The sequence below is a fragment of the Crocuta crocuta genome, unplaced genomic scaffold, assembly GCF_008692635.1.
Source record: "Crocuta crocuta isolate KB4526 unplaced genomic scaffold, BGI_CrCroc_1.0 scaffold102, whole genome shotgun sequence".
NCBI lineage: Eukaryota > Metazoa > Chordata > Mammalia > Carnivora > Hyaenidae > Crocuta > Crocuta crocuta.
In genome coordinates, this window is record NW_027530019.1 from 14,763,163 (window position 1) to 14,784,166 (window position 21,004).

General features: G+C 37.6%; 1 protein-coding gene and 1 non-coding gene across 2 annotated transcripts in view; one reads left to right on the plus strand and one right to left on the minus strand.

Moving 5' to 3' along the window:
* Nucleotides 1-21,004, minus strand: part of SPRED1 (sprouty related EVH1 domain containing 1) — a 131,292-nt gene that overhangs the window by 31,640 nt on the left and 78,648 nt on the right. Inside the window, exons 3-4 of the mRNA XM_077764704.1 lie at nt 17,079-17,247; nt 12,998-13,047 (exon numbers count right to left, since the gene is read on the minus strand). Of these exons, the coding sequence (XP_077620830.1) occupies nt 12,998-13,047; nt 17,079-17,247 (219 nt within the window). The remainder of the gene's footprint in view (nt 1-12,997; nt 13,048-17,078; nt 17,248-21,004) is intronic.
* TRNAQ-CUG (transfer RNA glutamine (anticodon CUG)) lies at nt 3,737-3,809 on the plus strand. The gene has a single exon. It is a non-coding gene; the product is annotated as a tRNA-Gln (tRNA).

Sequence of the window (21,004 nt, forward strand, 5' to 3'; positions counted from 1 at the left end):
ATAGCAGCTACTATTATTTGACATAGATCTTTCTATTTTTAAAAATTTTTTTTAAAGTTTTATTTTATTTTTGAGAGAGTGACAGCATGAGCAGGGGAGGGTCGGAGAGAGAGGGAGAAATAGAATCTGAAGACAGGATCCATGTTCTGAGCTAGCTGTCAGCACAGAGCTCAACGCAGGGTTCGAACCCACGAACTGCAAGATCATGACCTGAGCCGAAGTCAGACACTTAACCGACTGAGCCCCCCAGGCACCCCAACATAGATCTTTCTAGACTTCTTAATGGATGTATATTTCCTCATATCCTAGGTATATTATGGTTCGATTTGTACTGTAGACAGTCCATCCATGCAATGCTTTTTATCACTTCGTAATATACCACAGATCTCTTACCATGTCAACATATAAAGATGTACCTTGTGCTCTGAAATGGTTGCAAAGAAGTTCAGTTCTGTGTCGCTGAATCTGTAAGCAATTTCTAATTATGGACATTTATATTGCTTCAAGTTTTGTGTTATATATGTTGCAATGCACCTCCTTACGCATATATCTTAGTGCAATGGTAATATTATTTCCTTAGCATTAATTTCCCTAAATAGAATTACTGAATAAAGAATATGCATATATTCTAATTACATTACCAAGCAACCTTCTAGCGAGCTTATGTATCATTTGCAAACCCCTCAACAGTATATGACAGAGAGACCATTTCTTCACATCTCTGTCCACAATGGGCCTTATCAGCTACCAACCTTTGTCAATGTAATAAGAAAAATATTTTGTTATTTTCCAAATAGATTTGTACTATTTCCATAATTAAAATTAATAATAACCAAAACACTTTAAGTCGGATAGAACTGAGTAAAAAGTATTCAGGCCTAAACCAACGGAATGGGAACAGATAGTTGCAAATGACATATCAGATAAAGGGTTAATATCCAGAATCTATAAGGAACTCACCAAACTACACGCCCGAAAAACAAACAACCCAGTGAAGAAATGGGCAGAAGATATGAACAGACACTTCTCCAAAGAGGACATCCAGATGGCCAACAGACACATGAAACGATGCTCAGCATCCCTCCTCATCAGGGAAATACAAATCAAAACCACACTGAGATACCACCTCACGCCAGTCAGAGTGGCTAAAATGAGCAAATCAGAGAACTCTAGATGCTGGCGAGGATGTGGAGAAACGGGCACCCTCCTACACTGTTGGTGGGAATGTAAACTGGTACAGCCCCTCTGGAAAACAGTGTGGAGGTTCCTCAGGAAACTAACAATAGAACTCCCCTATGACCCAGCAATAGCACTGCTAGGAATTTACCCAAGGGATACAGAAATGCTGATGCATAGGAGCACATGTACCCCAATGTTCATAGCAGCACTCTCCACAATAGCTAAAACATGGAAAGAGCCTAAGTGTCCATCAACGGACGAATGGATCAAGAAGATGTGGTTTATCTATACCATGGAATACTACATGGCAATGAGAAACAATGAAATCTGGCCATGTGTAGCAACATGGATGGACCTTGAGGGTGTTATGCTGAGCGAAATAAGTCAGGCAGAGAAGGACAAATATCATATGTTTGCACGTATAGGAGGATTAGGAGGAACTTGACGGAGGAACAAGGGGGAGAAGAAGGGCGGAAATGGTGGGGGAAAGGGAGAGAGGCAAACCATGAGAGACTCTTGAATGCTGACAAAAACTGAGGACTGATGGATGTGGGGGGGAGGGGGGTGATGGGCATGGAGGAGGACACTTGTGGGGATGAGCACTGAGTGTTATGTGGAAACTAATTTGACAATAAACTATTTGTGTAAAAAAAAAAAAAGTATTCAGGCCTAGTCAAATTTGAATGTTTTTAACCAAATTACAACCCCTTAAAAGTAACAATTACTATGGGAACAAGGACATGTTCTAAAGTTAGGTGGTGGGAAATGCCAAAAATCTTTCACAAGACCACAAAATGTAACATATGATATGTACATACATTTGCATGATCTCCAGCTTTAAAACAATTGTCTAGAGCACTTATACACACCCACATTCAATGCTCTTAGACTGTGCTGGCATTTACTCAATTGTATCATCATATAAAGTAACCTATGCCAATACTTAATGTATGACAGAAATCTGTTTCACTATCAGAGGCTGGTATCATAAGTATTCTCCTATGGTTGCTAAGAGATTGTTTAGCTTTTTTCTTTTTCTAAGACTACTATAGCAATTTTGTATGTAGAAGCAAAAGGATGCTGGGTAAAGCAAGAAAGTAACTCCAGCTGTAGCTCTCGATCAGAACATGCTAGAGGACAGCTGCAGAGGACACAGAAACAGTCTTGCTTCTCGCCTTCCCTTTGTCCCTTCTTTCTGCAGAATTCCGAGTAGAGAAAACAGCGTTGTTTTTTTTAAATACACGATTCCCAACTAATAATCAGGTATGAAAAAAAGTGCTATCAGAGTCTACTTACTGCTCAAGCTTATTCTTGTGTGTGTATATCACAAAACACAGGTTTAAAAGTGTGTGGCTAGGTTAAATCCAACAAGAGAAGATTTTGCTAATTATACTATTAGTTGATTTTGCCACGATGGTACGATTTTTAAATGTTTTTTGATAAAGAAATCTTTTATTTTTGCAATGCACAGGTTAAAAATGCTACCAAATTCTTTGTCATTTAAAATTATATACTCAAATTATGAAAACTTAGGAAGCACAGGAAAAAATTACAATTCCACAAACCCAAAAATCACCATTAATATTTTGGTGTAGCACCCAGTAGTAATTTATTTAAAAAATTTCTTTAAACATGTATTTATTTTTGAGAGAGAGAGAGAGAGAGAGACAGAGACAGAGTGGTAATGGGGGAGGGGCAGAAAGAGAAGGAGACAAGGAATCTGAAGCAGGCTCCAGGCTCCGAGCTGCTAGCACAGAGCCCTATAGGGGGCTCGAACTCAGGGACTGGGAGATCATAAACCGAAGTCAGGGACTCAATGGACTGAGCCACCCAGGAGCCCTGCAGTTCATTTTAGATTTGACCACAATTGGCTCCTATTCTGCTCATTAGATTTCTCTGGTTTCTTTGATTAGTTTCAGGATAAGAACAAACTAACCTATGAGTTTTTAATCTTACATTTGCCTAGGAACTTTGTCTAAAAACATTAAAAGCACATACAGAATTTTGTTTAATCAATATGAGTACAGTAATCCATGATAAAACAGTATGGAAGGAATATGAGAAATGTACCAAGATACAATGTCTTCAAAAACAAAAATAAACCCCAATTCCTCTGCCTTAGATTAATCAACATACAAACTAAACTATTTTTCTAATTAAACTAGACTTAAATGTAGTTTTCAGTTTTCAGGAAAGGCTTACTGTCTGTAAATTTGATTTTGAGTTATTAGACAGTATCTGGTAAATATATAAATCTTTTATATAATCCTATAACTGGTAAATGTATTTCTAGGATCTTATCCTAAGGTCACACTCAGAAATACCAACAAAAATTAATATAAGAGGCTATGGAGAATAAGGCAAATGTTCAACAAAACATAAATAGTTAAATAAATTGTTTAGCACAGTTGAATGATTATAATGGCTAAATGCAAAAACTCTGAAGTCAGACTGCGTGCAGATTCAAATTTTAAGATTTATACTGTTAAATTCCAACTACCACCATCACTATCATCACCAATACAACAAAAATCCTTTCAAAACAGAATTAAAGGCTGCCTGGCTGGCTCAGTTGGAAGAGCATGTGACTCTGGATCTCAGGATTGTGGGTTCGAGCCCCATGCTGGGTACCAAGATTACTTTAAAACACACACACACACACACACACACACACACACACAATCAAAATGGAGAAGAGACAGGGTCTAATGGCACTTTAAAAAAGTAGTATGTATTTGAATACAATATGAAAGAACAAAGAAAAACCTATGCAGAAGTACCAACATATTAATAGCAGTTATCTCTGGGTAGGAATAAATGAGTCCTGATTTCTTCTTTATAATTTTCTAACTATCTAACTAGCTTATAGAAAGATGTATCAGTCTAAGAGTCAAGAAGAAATGTAAATAACAAAACATTATGCAAAAAGATTATACAGGTTTTTTTGTTCCCTTGTTAGATAATTAGTAAAACTCAATCTGAAATATATTAAGGTTTTGGGAACTATGAAATAGTACTTAATGTAGGATGGTAATGGTCACAGTAATGGTCACAAAAACACCCATTTGCTAGCTAAATAATGCCTACCCATTAACTTAGTTTTCAGATGCAAGGCCTTATTAAAATGTTACCTCTTTTGAAAATTAGTACATGAACAATTCATATTCCTGTTGCTGCAACAAAATTATATTAAATAATTGTGGCTGTTAGAAACCACTATTAAATTCTAAAACAAAATAAGTTAGTCAAGTATTTCTCAGTGGCCAAAAGAAAATATGAGACAACTTTCACTTCAGATCAATTAGGTGTCATCTTTCTTCTTCCCAAAAGCATGAAATCTGAGATCTTTTCTTCTTAGAACCACAAGCCGATTGTGAGAGGAGTTTTATGGGTTTTCTTACCAATCTAGCATATCTCAACAATTAAGAGCTGTTCTTTGGGTGGGGAAACATTGTAAAAATGATCGTATAACAGATACGAGCTAGCATTAAAAAAACAAAACAAAACAAAAACAAATTTAAATGGCTCACTAAAAAAGTCAAAGAAAGAAACCAATGAATACAACATTCGTATCTTATTAACAGCTTTGGTTAAAAATCCTAAATTTTAAGATTTTTCTTTAAAAACCCTTCTTGGTAACAGCTATGTACATGATCAGCTCTGCACTAAAACACGATGGATAAAAGATATGCAAGGTATGATCTTAAATCCAAATGATGGTACATCATTTGAAGGGTATGAAATCATTATTTCATACACTTCAAAGTTGGGTATGAAATAAGCAGGTAGATATCTTTCTGGTTTATAATGACTAATAAAGGGGCACCTGGGTGGCTCAGTCAGTTAAGCATCGACTTCGGCTCAGGTCATGATCTCAGTGTTTGTGGGTTCGAGCCCTGTGTCGGGCTCTGTGCTGACAGCTTGGAGCCTGGAGCCGGTTTCGGATTCTGTATCTCCCTCTCTCTCTGATCCTCCCCTGCTCACGCTGTCTCTCTCTCTCAAAAATAAGTAAAACATTAAAAAAAATTATAATGACTAATAAAGACAATAAATTGTTGCAAGCAGAAAGGTACCCACCCACCAGCAAGTAACCAAATGTCTAGTACAGTTATTACAACAGAAAAGGTATGCAAATAACTGTTGAATAAATTAATAATTACTTAAAATGGAGAGAATTTCTACTCTGGTATTTAATGCCTTCAAAGACATTTATGACCTAAAAGAACACAACCATTACCTCCTCTGGGTTAAAAAAAAAAAATCAGATAGTGAGTTACTATTTAAAAACCATTTTAGTGGGGCCTTTGGGTGGCTCAGTCAGTTGAGCAACCAACTTCAGCTTCACGGGCTTGTGAGCTTGAACTCCGCATCAAACTGCGCTGTCAGCACAGAGCCCACTTTGGATCCTCTGTCCCCTTCTCTCTCTGCCCCTCTGCCACTCACATTCTCTTATCTTTCTCTCTCTCTCAAAAATAAAAATAAATAAATAAATAAATGACCATTTTAGTTGTCTTTGCAAATAATCACCAATAAAGAAAATCTGCTATAACTACTACTATAAATAGAAATTTGTATTCAAAATAATTTCAAAATGTTTAGTTATACCGAGCCCACAGGTGAATTACAAAATAATGGCATGCCTTATTCCTGATAAAATGGGTAAATAAATTAAAATATTTTATAACCTCAAATATATTCCAAAATAAGAATGACAAATAAAAACTTTGGCATATCATGAAATAATTGGTACTAAGGTAAATTTAAGAGTTTTCTTTAGCAGTTTTAATTCTGGATATCGATTCTCTTAACACATTTTAACACAGGAAGGTCAGAAAAATGTATCTCACATATTTGTTGGCATCTCAGTATCCTCCTCTCCTTTACTGATATAATTAAAGTTAATGTATTACATAATCAGGTCAGAATTTTTTAAAATAATAGAGGACTTTTTTCCTACCTGAACATGCTCTTAGTTATAAAAGGGCTACACAGAACGAAGTTACAACACATTCTTCTATCGCTTCAAGATGGAATTTAACCTAAGCTAGACACCATCTAAAAAAGTAAGAATGGGAGGATGCTTGGGACTGAAGTAACATGACTACACATGCTAGCTTTTGTTCTCATCATATTCCCATTCTGCTTGTGTACTGGTTAGCTATGCCTGCATGATAAATGACCACAAGGCTGCAGCTTTAAAGAGCAAGCATTTACTATCTCAGTCTCTGTAAGTGAGAAATTTTGAAGCACTTCAGCAGAGTGGTTGTGGCTTACAAGTCCTTCATTAGGTTGCAGTAAAGGTAATAGCCATGGCTGCAGTTATCTGAAGGACTGTTTGCGGCTAGAGAACTTTCTTCCAAGATGGACCCATTTCCTTGCTAGCTGCTGAAACAAGGTCTCAGTTCTTTACCACATGCATCTATTTTTAGAACTGCTTAAGTGTCTTTGCACATATTAGCAAGCTTCTCCCAGAATAAGTGATCCAAGAGAAAGAACAGATGGAAGCCACAAATCTTCATTAAGACCTACCCTCACTTCCTTCACATGCTACGTGTTAGAAGTAAGTCACTACATACACTGACACTCAAAGAGAGGGCAATTTGGGGTGCCTGGGTGGCTCAGTCTGTTAGGTGTCCGACTTCAGCTCAGGTCATGATCTCACAATTCATGGGTTTCAGTCTCGAGTCAGGCTCTGTGCAGACAGCTAGCTCAGAGCCTGGAGCCTGCTTTTGATTCTGTGTCTCCTCTCGGCCCCTCCCCCTCTTCACACTATCTTATCTCTCTCTCTCAAAAACAAACAAACAAACAAAAACATAAAAAAAAAGAAAGAAAACAAACACTGTGGGGGACGTCTAGTCTAGGTGGCTCAGTAGGTTAAATGCCCAACGTCAACTCAAGTCATGATCTCACGGTTCTTGAGTTCAAGCCCTGTGTAGGGCTCTGCGCTGACAGTGTGGAGCCTGCTGCATATTCTCTGTCTCTCTCTCTCGCTGCCCCTCCCTCTCAAAAATAAATATATAAACACTAAAGGAAAAAAAAAAGAAAATACTGTGGGTCTCTTGTGATTCTTATTGGAGTTCACACATTTGACAAAAAAAAGAGCAGTCACAAGTCTGAGATAAACTTTACTCCCAATTTCTACTAAGGGACATCACTCATCTGTTTAATTAGCCCTATCACTTTGATTAAAAGGTTCTTGGAGGCATACTTTAGATATGTCTGAGGTCTTAATAAAGGGTTCTGTAAGTCACACAGACTTGGCTTTATCATCTTTAGACAAACTTATTCCAAGAGTTTCCTGGATTTGACCTTTGCCTGGAAGCCATTTCCTAATCTCAGTACAGTTTGACATACTGAAAGGATGAGAATTTCAAACCATCAGGTTCTGGCTCCATGTTGTTTGGGAGCCCTTCCTTCTCTTCTCTCCTGTTTTATCGTAAGCAGAAAGGAACAGCCAAGCAAGTTTTAAACTTTTGCTTGAAAAATCTCCTTAGCTGTGTCACCTAGATCATTAGATACATTTTCTAAAGGACCCACATTACTGCAGATGAACATATTGCTAAACCTTCTGCCACTGCATAACAAAGACTCCCTTTCTTCCAATTTCCAAGAGGATTTTATTTTCATTTAAGCCTTCACTGGCAGTCTCCTCAAACATTTGAAATTAAGCTTCCATCTACTGACCAAATTAAAAGTCTATCCCACATTTTATTTTTTAAATATTTTTATTTATTTCTAGGAGAGAGAGAGAGAGAGAGAGAGAGAGAGAGAGAGAGAGAGAGAGAGAGAGGGAGAGGGGGAGAGAGAGAGAGAGAGAGAGAAGGGGAGGGTCAGAGAGAGAGGGAGACACAGACTCAAACAGGCTCCAGGCTCCGAGCTGGCAGTCAGCACAGAGCCCGACACGGGGCCCAAACCCACGAACAGCGAGATCATGACCTAAGCGAAAGTCGGATGCTTAACCGACTAAGCCACCCAGGCGCCCCCTATCCCACATTTTAAAGTATTTGTTATGGCAGTATCCCTCCCATTGAGGGGAACCTAAATCTGTATTAGTAACAAATTATTCCCAAAGGTAGGGGATTCAAATAACACTTACCGTTCATTTTATACTTTCTGTAAGTCAGGAATTCAGTTAACAGCTTAATTGTCAAGTTAATAGGCTCCAATAAAGTTACAGTCAAGACATCAGCTATGGGTATAGTCATCTAAAGGCTTGTCTGGGGGGTAAATGACGTGCTTCCTAAGTGGTTCACTAATATTGTTACTATCACCAACCTTCAGTTTCTCACCACATGGACATCTCCATTGGGTTACTTGAGTGTCCTCATGACATGACAGTTGTCATTTACTAGTACAGATAATCCAAGAGAACTGGAAAGAACTTGCAATGTGTTTTATGAAGTGTGACTTCTACCATAGTATTTTTTTAACTTTTTTTTTTTTTTAAGGTTTATTTATTTTTGAGACAGAGAGAGACAGAGCATGAGCTATGGAGGGGCAGAAAGAGAGGGAGACACAGAATCTTAAATAGGCTCCAGGCTCTGAGGTGTCAGCACAGAGCCCAATGCGGGGCTTGAACCCACAGACCTGGAGATCATGACCTGAGCCGAAGTCGGACGTCTAACTGACTGAGCTACCCAGGCACCCCTTTTATAACTTTTTAAAATGTTTATTTATTTTTGAGAGAGAGAGCGAGCCCAGGAGGGGCAGAGAGAGAGGGAGACAGAGAATCCGAAGTATGCTGCAGGTTCCGAGCTGTCAGTACAGAGCCCGACATGGGGCTCGTACCCACAAACTGAGAGATCATGACCTGACCCAAAGATGGACCCAGGCAACCCTACCATAGTTTCTTTGTTAACAAACAATTAAGTATAAAGTACACTCAGGGGGAGGAGAATTAGACTGCATCAAAAGGAATGTAATTTAAGAATCTATTTTTAGGGGTGCCTGGGTGGCTCAGTCAGTTAAGCATCTGATTTCAGCTCAGGTCATAATCTCATAGTCCATGAGAGAGCTCGGAGCCTGAAGCCTGCTTCGGATTCTACATCCCTCTTCCTCTGCCCCTCCCCTGCTCAAACTCTTAAACATGATTAAATGTCTGGGGTGCGTGGGTGGCTCAGTCAGTTGGGCGTCTGACTTTGACTCAGGTCATGACCTCACGGTTCGGGAGTTTGAGCCCCGCGTCGGGCTCTATGCCACAGCTCAGAGCCTGGAGCCTGCTTCAGATTCTGTGTCTCCCTCTCTCTCTGCCCCTCCTCAGCCTGCTCTCTTTCTCTCTCAAAAAATACACATTAAAAAATTTAAAAAGAATAAATGTTTAAAAAGCTATTTTTTAAGAGTCTATTTTTAAAATACCTCAGTATGTAAAACCAAGAATTAAAATTCGAGGGGCACGTGAGTGGCTCAGTCAGTTGAGTGCCCAGTTCTTGGTTTTGGCTCAGGTCATGATCTCAGGGTTTGTGGGTTGGAGCCTCACATCAGGCTCTGTGCTGATAGTACAGAGCCTGCTTGGGATTCTGTTTCTCTCTCTCTCTCTCTCTGTCCCTCCTGCACTTTTTCTCTCCCAAAATAAGCAAATAAACTAAAGAAAATTGAAAGAAAAAAATTAAAACAACACAAAAATTGTTCCTAGTAAAATTACATTTAAATGGAAGTCCATTACTACCGTCTTTAGTGACACTGAATAGTTTCTATTTTATGATGAAAATAAAAATCAAGAAAGTGTGTTAGTGTCTAACAGAGGTAAAATATAAATAACTCTTTTAGGGGTGTGTACGTAACATGTTGGACTGAGAGCACTGGAGATATCTTACTACAGAGTAGAGATCCCAAGGGGCTAACAGAAGAACTACTCTTGCTGCTTTTTGTTATATAGTAATTTTCTTTACCAGCCTTCTCTAATTTCTAACTTTTTACTGTTTTGTCTGCTTCTGTGATAAATTTATTATTTCTTATTCATATCTTCCCTATTTCTTACTCTATACCAAAACCCTGCCATATATAGTATACTAGGAGCAAATAAGAGTATGAAAACAATAGTTTTTACAAAACACACTGACTGTTATATGCACAAAGCTGTATAAACAATTATGTCCTGTAGCAGTTTTTCCTTTACATAAGGCTATATACAGAAATGAGGTGAAACCAAATCGGAAGAATATGAAGGGGCACCTGGGTGGCTCAGCTCTCGGTTTCAGCTCAGGTGATGATCTCACAGTCTGTGGGATCAAGCCCAACGTCAGGCTCTGTGGGGACAGTGTGGAGCCTGCTTGGGATTTTCTCTCTCTCTCTCTCTTAAAATAAATAAATAATCTTTAAGAAAATATTAAAATAGCCATTATGTAGTAGATAGGGTTAGTTTGTGAAACTCTACTTTTGTGAACCTGAATTTACTTTCACTGCAGGCGGCAATCCAGAAAATGTTTCTCTATTTCCAGCCCCCTATTTTGACTGATACCAGAACAAAATAGAACTTTGTTAAAAGACTTAAATAAAAAATATTATTTTCATCATATTACTTATTTCTTATATCTAATTAACTGCAACTCGCTGTATTTTTAAATAATAAATAACCATCAATAAAATAAACAGATTCATATATGTAAACACTAAAAGAACTCAAATGTACAACAGGGAGGTTGGTAATTAGGATACACCTACAAAAAACAGTCACATAAAAATAAAAACATTAATTATAAACTTTTGGTTGCAGGACAAATATATACTTTTAATTAATTCAGTCAATAAGATTCTCTTATTTAAATAGCTTGTTTTTTATTATTAATATTTTAAATACACATCCAAAATTCCATATATAAAAAATTTTTTGTGTATCTCTATTCCTTAGTATAAATCACTGGAAATTGGTTCACTAGGTCAACAGGTATTCATGTTTCTGTTTTTAAGGCTTTTTAATACCTATTACCAAACTGCCTTCTAGAAAGGATCTACCAATCCACATTTTCTCCAGCATGGCATCAATCTATCATTCTCACAGACAGATACGGTATGGGAGAGTGTCAATTTCTAAACCTCTGTTTAGTAACTAAAAAATGTTAATTTATTCTACCTGCTGATTACCATTGTTCATATATGCTTATTAACAATTTATAACTCCTTCTCTGTGAATACTTTATCGAAGTACCCTGCCTATACATAATGGTTAATTTTATCTGCCAACCTGGCTGGGCTATAGTGCCAAGCTGTTGGTCAAACCAGTCTAAATGCTGTGAAGGTATAGTCAGATGTGACTAACATTTATCAGTATATTCTGAGTAAAGGAAATTATCCTCCATAAAGCAGACAGGCCTCATCATGAAAAGACTTAAAGACTTAGGTCAGTCCCCGCAAAGAGGAAGGAAGTCTGACATGAAACTACCTTCCAACTCAAAATTGAAATCTCAAAGCATGTCAGAATTGCCATACAGGACTATTTGTGCATTTATGACTTGCCAGGCCCCACAATCACTGAGCCAATTCCTTTAAAAACAAATTTAAAAAACCAACCAGCACCACCAACCAACCAAGCAAAGGAAAGTGAAAAACACTTCCTCTCTGTAACACATGCATGTATATACACACACACACGCCCACACATATTGTTTCTGCTTCTCTGTACTTCGTGACAAATACAGTATCTTACAAATTTTCTTCGAATAGAAGTTGTTTGTTTATTGAAGTTAATGACTTCCTCTATATCCTTTTTGTTCAGAAATTGCTTCTGTCATGCATAGGTAGCTCAGTCAGTTAAGCATCTGACTTGTGATTTCAGTTCAGGTCATGATCTCATGGTGGTTCAAGTACCACATTATGTTCCATGCTCACAGTGTGGAGCCTGCCTGGGATTCTCTCTCCTTCTCTCTCTCTCTCTCNACCTCTGTTTAGTAACTAAAAAATGTTAATTTATTCTACCTGCTGATTACCATTGTTCATATATGCTTATTAACAATTTATAACTCCTTCTCTGTGAATACTTTATCGAAGTACCCTGCCTATACATAATGGTTAATTTTATCTGCCAACCTGGCTGGGCTATAGTGCCAAGCTGTTGGTCAAACCAGTCTAAATGCTGTGAAGGTATAGTCAGATGTGACTAACATTTATCAGTATATTCTGAGTAAAGGAAATTATCCTCCATAAAGCAGACAGGCCTCATCATGAAAAGACTTAAAGACTTAGGTCAGTCCCCGCAAAGAGGAAGGAAGTCTGACATGAAACTACCTTCCAACTCAAAATTGAAATCTCAAAGCATGTCAGAATTGCCATACAGGACTATTTGTGCATTTATGACTTGCCAGGCCCCACAATCACTGAGCCAATTCCTTTAAAAACAAATTTAAAAAACCAACCAGCACCACCAACCAACCAAGCAAAGGAAAGTGAAAAACACTTCCTCTCTGTAACACATGCATGTATACACACACACACACGCCCACACATATTGTTTCTGCTTCTCTGTACTTCGTGACAAATACAGTATCTTACAAATTTTCTTCGAATAGAAGTTGTTTGTTTATTGAAGTTAATGACTTCCTCTATATCCTTTTTGTTCAGAAATTGCTTCTGTCATGCATAGGTAGCTCAGTCAGTTAAGCATCTGACTTGTGATTTCAGTTCAGGTCATGATCTCATGGTGGTTCAAGTACCACATTATGTTCCATGCTCACAGTGTGGAGCCTGCCTGGGATTCTCTCTCCTTCTCTCTCTCTCTCTCTCTCTCAGCCCCTCTCCACCTCATGCGCTCTCTCTCAAAATAAAGAAAGAAAAACATTAAAAAAAAAAAAAAAAAAAGAAACTCCTCTCAAGGCAAACTACTTACTTGTAAGTCATCTTCTACTCCTTCATCTTCATTTTTGAATGTTGGGCATCCTAAGAAAACAGGTAGAAGTTAATTAAGAAAATAGTTTTTGTCTTAGGTTTTAGCATTATTGGCTAATTAATTAAATCATTATAATAGTGTGGAACTGATCAGAGATCACTCTGGGCAGCATGGCAACGAGTCAGATGTTGGCTACTGATACCTGCTCCTTTGTTAGTAGAACAGATAGTAAGGGACTGTTTTCTTCTTCTACAGGTGTATTTCCAGTTATTTAATCAAGAAACATTTGCTGTGAAAGTGTACTATATCTAGCAAGTCCTACCCCTGATTTTTCTAAAATGCTCAAGCTGATAGGCAGAATATATGTAATATACTCCTCTGGTGTTTAGATGATATCCTCATATGCTTGACTCAATTTTCTAAATACTCTTACCCAGAAAACAATAGTTAGTATCCAAAATGAGGATTTTAGTTGGTTTCATTAAGAAAGAAAACAAATAAGCCTTAAACCACTACAGGCAGGCAATGGCCATTTGTTGCTATTGATCTTTGTACATCAACGTCTCTGTGTAAATTTTCACAGTTTTCAAAGAGTGCCTTTAGTTTTAATAAATTCGTAAGGAAGGATGTCTTAAAGCATTCCCAGTTTATGCTACACTTGTGAAACATAGCTAGCATGAAGGTGAGGAGAAATCTGTCCTTTGGAAAGAAATGAATAGTTTATTCTTATTGTCATGGAAGGCTAAGTAAGAGAAATTTAATGAGATTGCTGGAAGTCTATACAGTGCCTGGTAATAATGTTACCAGTATGTCTTTAAAAATGTTCAAAAATAATGAGACAGACTGAGTGCTATAGTCTATTCCACTTGGCTAGGAGTCTGTAAGCTCCTCCACATTTATAAAGGGTCTTTTAAAACATGAAACCCAATTTATTTGATCCTAGTGAAAGAAATCTGCTTTTACAGAGGCATGAGTGTAGGCTTAGAAGTGACAACACTTTAGGGAATGCAAACTGGTACAGCCCGTGTGGACAACAGTATGGAAGTTCCTCAAAAAATTAAAAATAGAACTATGCTATGATCTAGTAATCACACTACATGGTATTTATATAAAATATACAAAACAGTAATTATAGGGACACATGCAGCCCTATGTTTATTGCAGCATTATTTACAATAGCCAAATTATATAAGTACCCCACATGTCCATAAATAGATGAACGGATAAAGAAGAGGTGGTACATATACACAATGGAATATTATTCAGCCACAAAGAATGAAATCTTGCCATTTGCAACAACATGGATGAAGCCAGAGAGTATAATGCTAAGCAAAATCAGTCAGAGAATGACAAATACCTTATGATATCACTTTTATGTAAATTTTAAGAAATAAAACAAATGAACAAAGGATAGAAAATAGAGAGGGGTGCCTGGACTGTTAATAATCTGACTTCTGCTCAGGTCATGATCTCACGGTTCATGGGTTTGAGCCCTGCATCAAGCTATGTGTTGACAGCTCGAAGCCTGGAGCCTGCTTCAGATTCTGTGTCCCCCCTCTCTCTCTGCCTCTCCCCTGTTCACATTCTCTTCCCCTCTCTCTCTCTCTCTCTCTCAAAAATAAACGTTAAAAAAATGAAAAGAAAAAGTGAGAGGGAAACCAAGAATCAGACTCTTAACTATAAAGAACAAACTGATGGTTACCAAAGGTGAGGTAGATGGGGAACAGGCCAAATAGGTATCTGGGGATTCAAGAGTACACTTATCATGATGAGCACTGAGTAATGTAGAGAATTGCGGAGTCACTATATTGTACACCTAAAACTAATATAACATTGTATGTTAACTATACTGGAATTAAAATTAAAAGCTTAATTTAAAAAAGTAAATCATAAATTCCAACAGCCATGGATAATTGGTTATCTTTTTAAAGTACTGGTCCTTCAACAGAATCAACTGGGAAAATTTTACAAACTATACTGGTGCCACAGTATATTTCCAAACCAATAATGTCAGAATCTGGGGGGTGGGGCAGAGAGTATTGAGTATTTTTATTTCGATGTTTCTTGCAGTGGTTTCAGAACCACAACCACTGCTGGAGAATCTTGTAATCTTTTTTTCCCCCCTAAATTCATAATATAATCATTTCACAATTCCTCATCACATTTGAAATGGATATGGAACTTTAAAAAAAAATGCCTCACCTCACCTGCCCTCTCCAGACAGATGGATTCCCATGGCATGGGGTGGGACCGATTATTCTATTTGTCAAAGTGTCTCAGGTGATTCAAATGTGCAGCCAATATTGAGAATATTGATCTAATTTTTTTAATGCTTTAACTTTTTCAAGAGAGAGAGACAGGATACCAGTGGGAGAGTAGAGAGAGAAGGGAGACAGAATCCGCAAAGCAGGCTCCAGGTTCTGAGCTATCAGCACAAAACCCGATGTGGGGCTTGAACTCATGAACTACGAGATCATGACTCGAGCTGAAGTCAGATGCTTAACCAACTGTGCCACCCAGATGTCCCAAGAATACTGATCTAGAATGAATTTATAGGTTCTTGTAATAAAGATAAAATGACTGCTACTATTTTGTGGAAGTTTTTCTGAACTGGAAATCACTGATTGCTTACCAATTTCGAATCTTTTAAAATAGCTAAATAAATCATTTATTTACAATTTTATATACTATCAGTACAGACTTGTACTAAGCATTTCCATGTTCTTACATATGGTCAGTCTTATAATTCATTTCTTCTGATTTTTCTACTAAAATACTATCTTCAAAATATACAGATCACAATGCTGTCCAATTTATCTTGATTGAGTTAGGTTATATAAAAAGTAATTTCTTAAATTTATAGAGAAGATTTTCCTTCTTAATTAGAAAAACAAATCAAGCCTAATTATAACTTCGTTATGGGGAAGAAATGGGATTTAAAGTGATTTCTTTTTGCTTCATTAGGCAGAGGCCAGTCTTACATGTAAATACATTCTTCTTCCCTTTAAAACCTGCATGCTTTAGGGGTGCCTGGGTGTCTCAGTTGGTTAAGCATACGACTCTAGTTTTGGCTCAGGTCATGATCTCATGATCTGTGAGATCAAGCCCTGCGCTGGACTCTGCACTAACAGCTTAGGGCCTGCCTGGGATTCTCTCTTTCTTCTTTTCTCCCACTCATGCTCCATCTGTCTGTCTCTTCTCAAAATAATTAACTTAAAAAAAAAAAAAACCTGCAAGCCTTAGAGTTAATAATCTTAACAAAATGGCAAAATATACAAAGGGATAGTTGGAGCCAATCTTTACTGAAGAAACCAGGTAAAGAGTTAAGAAGAGTTTTAAGGAGTTTTTGCCATAGAAAAAAATAGAGTCTCCATATAAAAAAGAGAAAATTTCTAACAACAAATAGAATGGAACACTGTCCGTGAATACCGAAGGGATTAGGGATACTCTGCACACCCCCAGCAATGTAGCTGAAAATCCACGTGTAACTTTTGACTCCCTCAACACTTAATTACTAATACTCTACTGCTGACTAGAAGCCTTACCAATAAGATAAACAGTTGATCAACATATACTTTGTATATGTATTATATACTGTATTCTTAGAATAAAATAAAAGAGGAAAGAAAACGTTACCAAGCAAAACAGAAGAAGAGAAAATACATTTATGGTATTGTAAAAAAAATCCACATCTAGTGGACCATCACAGTTCAAAACATGTTGTTCAAAGTTTAACCATAGCTGATTATTAGAAAATTTCTCTTTTTTATGATCAAAACAAGGGTATGACTAATATAACAACACACAAGGATTCTGAAAGTTCTGACTGTTTCCTCTTCTTTATGCTCTTACTTAAAAACATTTGAATTATCTCATGTCTGTTACTGATGGGTTCAAGATAATACATGTAATTGGTATATATATTATGATGTGACAAATACAAAACAGATTAAAAAACCATTATTTTATCTTTGCCTATGGTGAGCTTTCAAAGTTAATCACATATCACAAAAGCTGACTTGCTTCAAGTCACTCCATTATATATGATAAACAAATTAAGAAAATAGTTGAGAAAACCTACCTTGAGAAATATCCTCTATAGCTCTTCGAATGCCTCTATCAAAAGCCCTAGCATCAGCAGGACTTTGAAAGGTAAGGCCAAATTTCTTATCATCAATCTTCCAGTGGTGAAATGTTGGAGTGACCTTATTGTAAATGAGGTCTTTTTTAAGCATACATTCCAAAACCACCTGCCAAAAGGTAAAATGCCAAAAATTACTATACATTTATCAAATCCTCTAATGTAGCTCTTTAATTACATAATGAGGTGAGAACAAGAGCTAATGCATTTCTCCTATTAATACAGAGGTCTTCCTACTTAATCTACTTCATAAAGTCACTCTACACAGAAAAAAATGGGATTAAAGGGGATTCTGGAAAGATGGCAAAGTTCTTAAGAAAGAATCTTTCTTCCAACCTAGACAATAATTTTACTGGCAGAAATCTGTTCGATAGAACTATGTTGGAACTCTGAAGTCTGTTGAAGACTTGTAACTCCCACAGGAAGCCATGGGCAGTAAACTGTGCTTAATTTTGGTCAATCTCAGCTATGAATACAGTAGCAGCTACCCATCCCCCACAGCAGGAACTGTGCACATGTTCCTGGAGCAGCTTGCGCACAAATTTCAGGAGCCAGGTAGGGTAAAAAAGGGTCCTGTCCCCCACATAGCAGAAGTCATGTTCTGGTTACTAAGGGCCGGCTGATTAGAGAGGTGCAGACAAAGAGGAAGACAGCCATAGTTGTTATACCTTCTCTCACTGTTGCAAGTCCCCCTCAAAAGAATGAAGTGATGTCCAGGTTATATAAAGGATAAACATCCTTTTTTATTCATCATTTTTTACTTTTTCCCAGTTGGGGTACTAGATATTAAAGACTAGGACATTCAAAAACAATTATATTCATGGGGAAAATTAGAAAGTATCTATGTATACCCAGGGAAATACTCAGAAAAGATATGAGAAGACCTAAGTTTACATTTTAGGTGGATTCCCAGCACAGAGACAACCCACAACAATAAAACATCAGCAGCAGCAGCTGCGACGGGGACAGCAATTCTTGGGGAAGGGGGATAATCTGATTTCTAGAGTTACCACATTATTAGATTCAAATGTTTGGTGTTTAACAAAAACCTCAAGGCATACAAGGAAACAGTAAGTTAATTTTTTTCTTTTCCCAATGAAAGGAAAAAAGAAAATCAACAGACACCGTCCCTTAAAAAAGGCCTGATGACAGACCTATTAGACAAAAACTTAAAAAAAAAACTGTCTTCAGGATGATTGAAGAACTAAATGAAGATATGGAGAAAGTCAAGAAAACAGTTTACAAACAAAAATGAAAGTATCAATAAAGAGAGAGGAAACCTAAAGAGAAACTAAGAAGAAATTCTGGGGCTGAAAAGTACAGTAACTGAAATAAAAAATTCACTACAGAGATTCAAAAGCAGATTTGAGGTGGAAGAAGAATCTGCGAACTTGAAAATAGGACAAGAGAAATTACTGAATCTGAAGAACACAAAGAAAGAAGACTGAAGAAAAGCAAACAGTTTAAGGACCTGTGGGGCACCGTCAAGAGGACCAACCTGCACATCACAGGACCTGTAGACAGAGGAAAGGGAAAGGGGCAGGGAGACTATCTGAAGAAATGATGGTTTAAAACTTCATAGGTAAAGGGGCGCCTGGGTGGCTTAGTCGGTTAAGCGTCCAACTTTCGCTTAGGTCATGATCTCGTGGTTCGTGGGTTCGAGCCCCGCGTCAGGCTCTGTGCTGACTGCCAGCTTGGAGCCTGGAGCCTGTTTCAGTCTGTGACTCCCTCTCTCTCTGACCCTCCCCTGCTCACGCTGTCTCTCTCTCTCTCCCTCTCCCAGAAATAAAACATTAAAAAAAAATAATAAAAATAAAACTTCATAGGTAAGATAAAACACATCAACATAAACATCTAGAAAGCTCAACAAACTCCAAATAAGACAAATTTAAAAGACAGCCACACAAAGACACAGGGAGAATCTTGAAAGCAGCAAGAGAGGTAGGGACTGTCATTTTGAAATGAACCTAAATAGCAGCAGATATCTCTTCAGAAACTTTGGGGGCCAGAAGATAGTGAACAGATATATTCAAAGTACTGTTAAGAAAAAAAGGTCAAAAAAGAATAGTTTATCTGGAAAAACTGTCCTTCAAGACATTCATGGATAAACAAAGCTGAGAGAGTGTGCTATCACTAGATCTGCTCTGCAAAAAGGGTTCAAGGAAGTCCTACAAAGTGAAATTACATTAGACAGTAACTTGAAGGGGCGCCTGAGTGGCTTAGTCGGTTAAGCGTCCAACTTTCACTTAGGTCATGATCTCGCGGTTCGCGGGTTCGAGCCCCGCGTCGGGCTCTGTGCTGACTGCCAGCTCAGAGCCTGGAGCCTGTTTCAGTCTGTGACTCCCTCTCTCTCTGCCCCTCCCCTGCTCACGCTGTCTCCCCTCTCTCTCCTAGAAATAAATAAAACTATTAAAAAAAAAAAAAAAGACAGTAACTTGAAACTGTACGGAGGAATAACGATCTCAATGAGTTAAGTGCAGGAGCATTTATAAAAACAGTGAAACTGTGAAACTGGTTTTTAACTGCAGTTTTTGTTTTCTATAAAATTTAAGAGACTAACACATTTAAAGGAAAGAGCAATTAGTGAACAAGCTAGGTATTACTGTAAGTTTACTTTGTAACCCCAAATATTGTTTTCTATAAACTGTAAGAGACTAATGCATTTAAAAGAGGCATTAGGGACATCTGGGTGGCTCAGTCAGTTGAACATCCAACTCTTGATTTTGGCTCAGGTTATGATCCCAGGGTCATAAGATCAAGCCCTGTGTTGGGCTCCATACTGAGCATGAAGCCTGCTTAAGATTTTCTCTCTCCCTCTGACACTCCCGTGCTTACACTCTCTTAAAAGAAAAAAAGCTTTTTATCTTGATGAGGTCCCAATAGTTTATTTTTGCTTTTGTTTCCCCTGCCTCTGGAGACATGCTAAGAAAATGCTGTGGCCAAGGTCAAAGAGGTTTTTGTCTGCTTTCTCCTCTAGGATTTTGAGGGCTTCCTGTCTTACATTTAGGTCTTTCGTCCATTTTGAGTTTGTTTTTGCGTATGGTGTAAGAAAGTGCTCCAGGTTCATTCTTCTGCCTATCTGTCCAGGTTTCCCAGCACCATTTGCTAAAGAGACTGTCTTTATTCCATTGGATATTCTTTCCTGCTTTGTCAAAGATTTGTTGGCCATACGTTTGTGGGTCCATTTCTGGGTTCTATGTTCTGTTCACTGGGCTGAGTGTGTGTTTTTATGCCAAAATCTATAAAGAGCTTATTAAACTCAACACCCAAAAAACAAATAATCCAGTGAAGAAATGGGCAAAAGACATGAATACACACTTTTCCAAAGAAGACATCCAGATGCCAAACAGACACATGAAAATATTCTCAACATCTCTCATCATCAGGGAAATACAAATTAATACCACAGTAAGATACCACCTTACTCCAGTCAGAAAGGCTAAAATTAACAACTCAGGCAATGACAGATGTTGGTGAGGATGTGGAAAAAGAGGATCTCTTTTGCACAGCTGGTGGGAATGCAAACTGGTGCAGCCACTCTGGAAAACAGTATAGAAGTTCCTCAAAAAATTAAAAACAGAACTACCCTATGACCCAGCAACTGCACTACTAGGTATTTATCCAAGGGATGCAGGTGTGCTGTTTTGAAGGGGTACAGGCATTCCAATGTTTATAGCAAGGCTATCAACAATAGCCAAAGTGTGGAAAGAGTCCAAATGTCCATTGATAGATGAATGGAAAAATAAGATGTGGTATATATGTAGGTGTATATGTGTGTGTGTGTATAGCTATGTTTATATATATATAATATATATATTAAATATATAAATATATAATAAATATATATTAACATTTAATATATATTA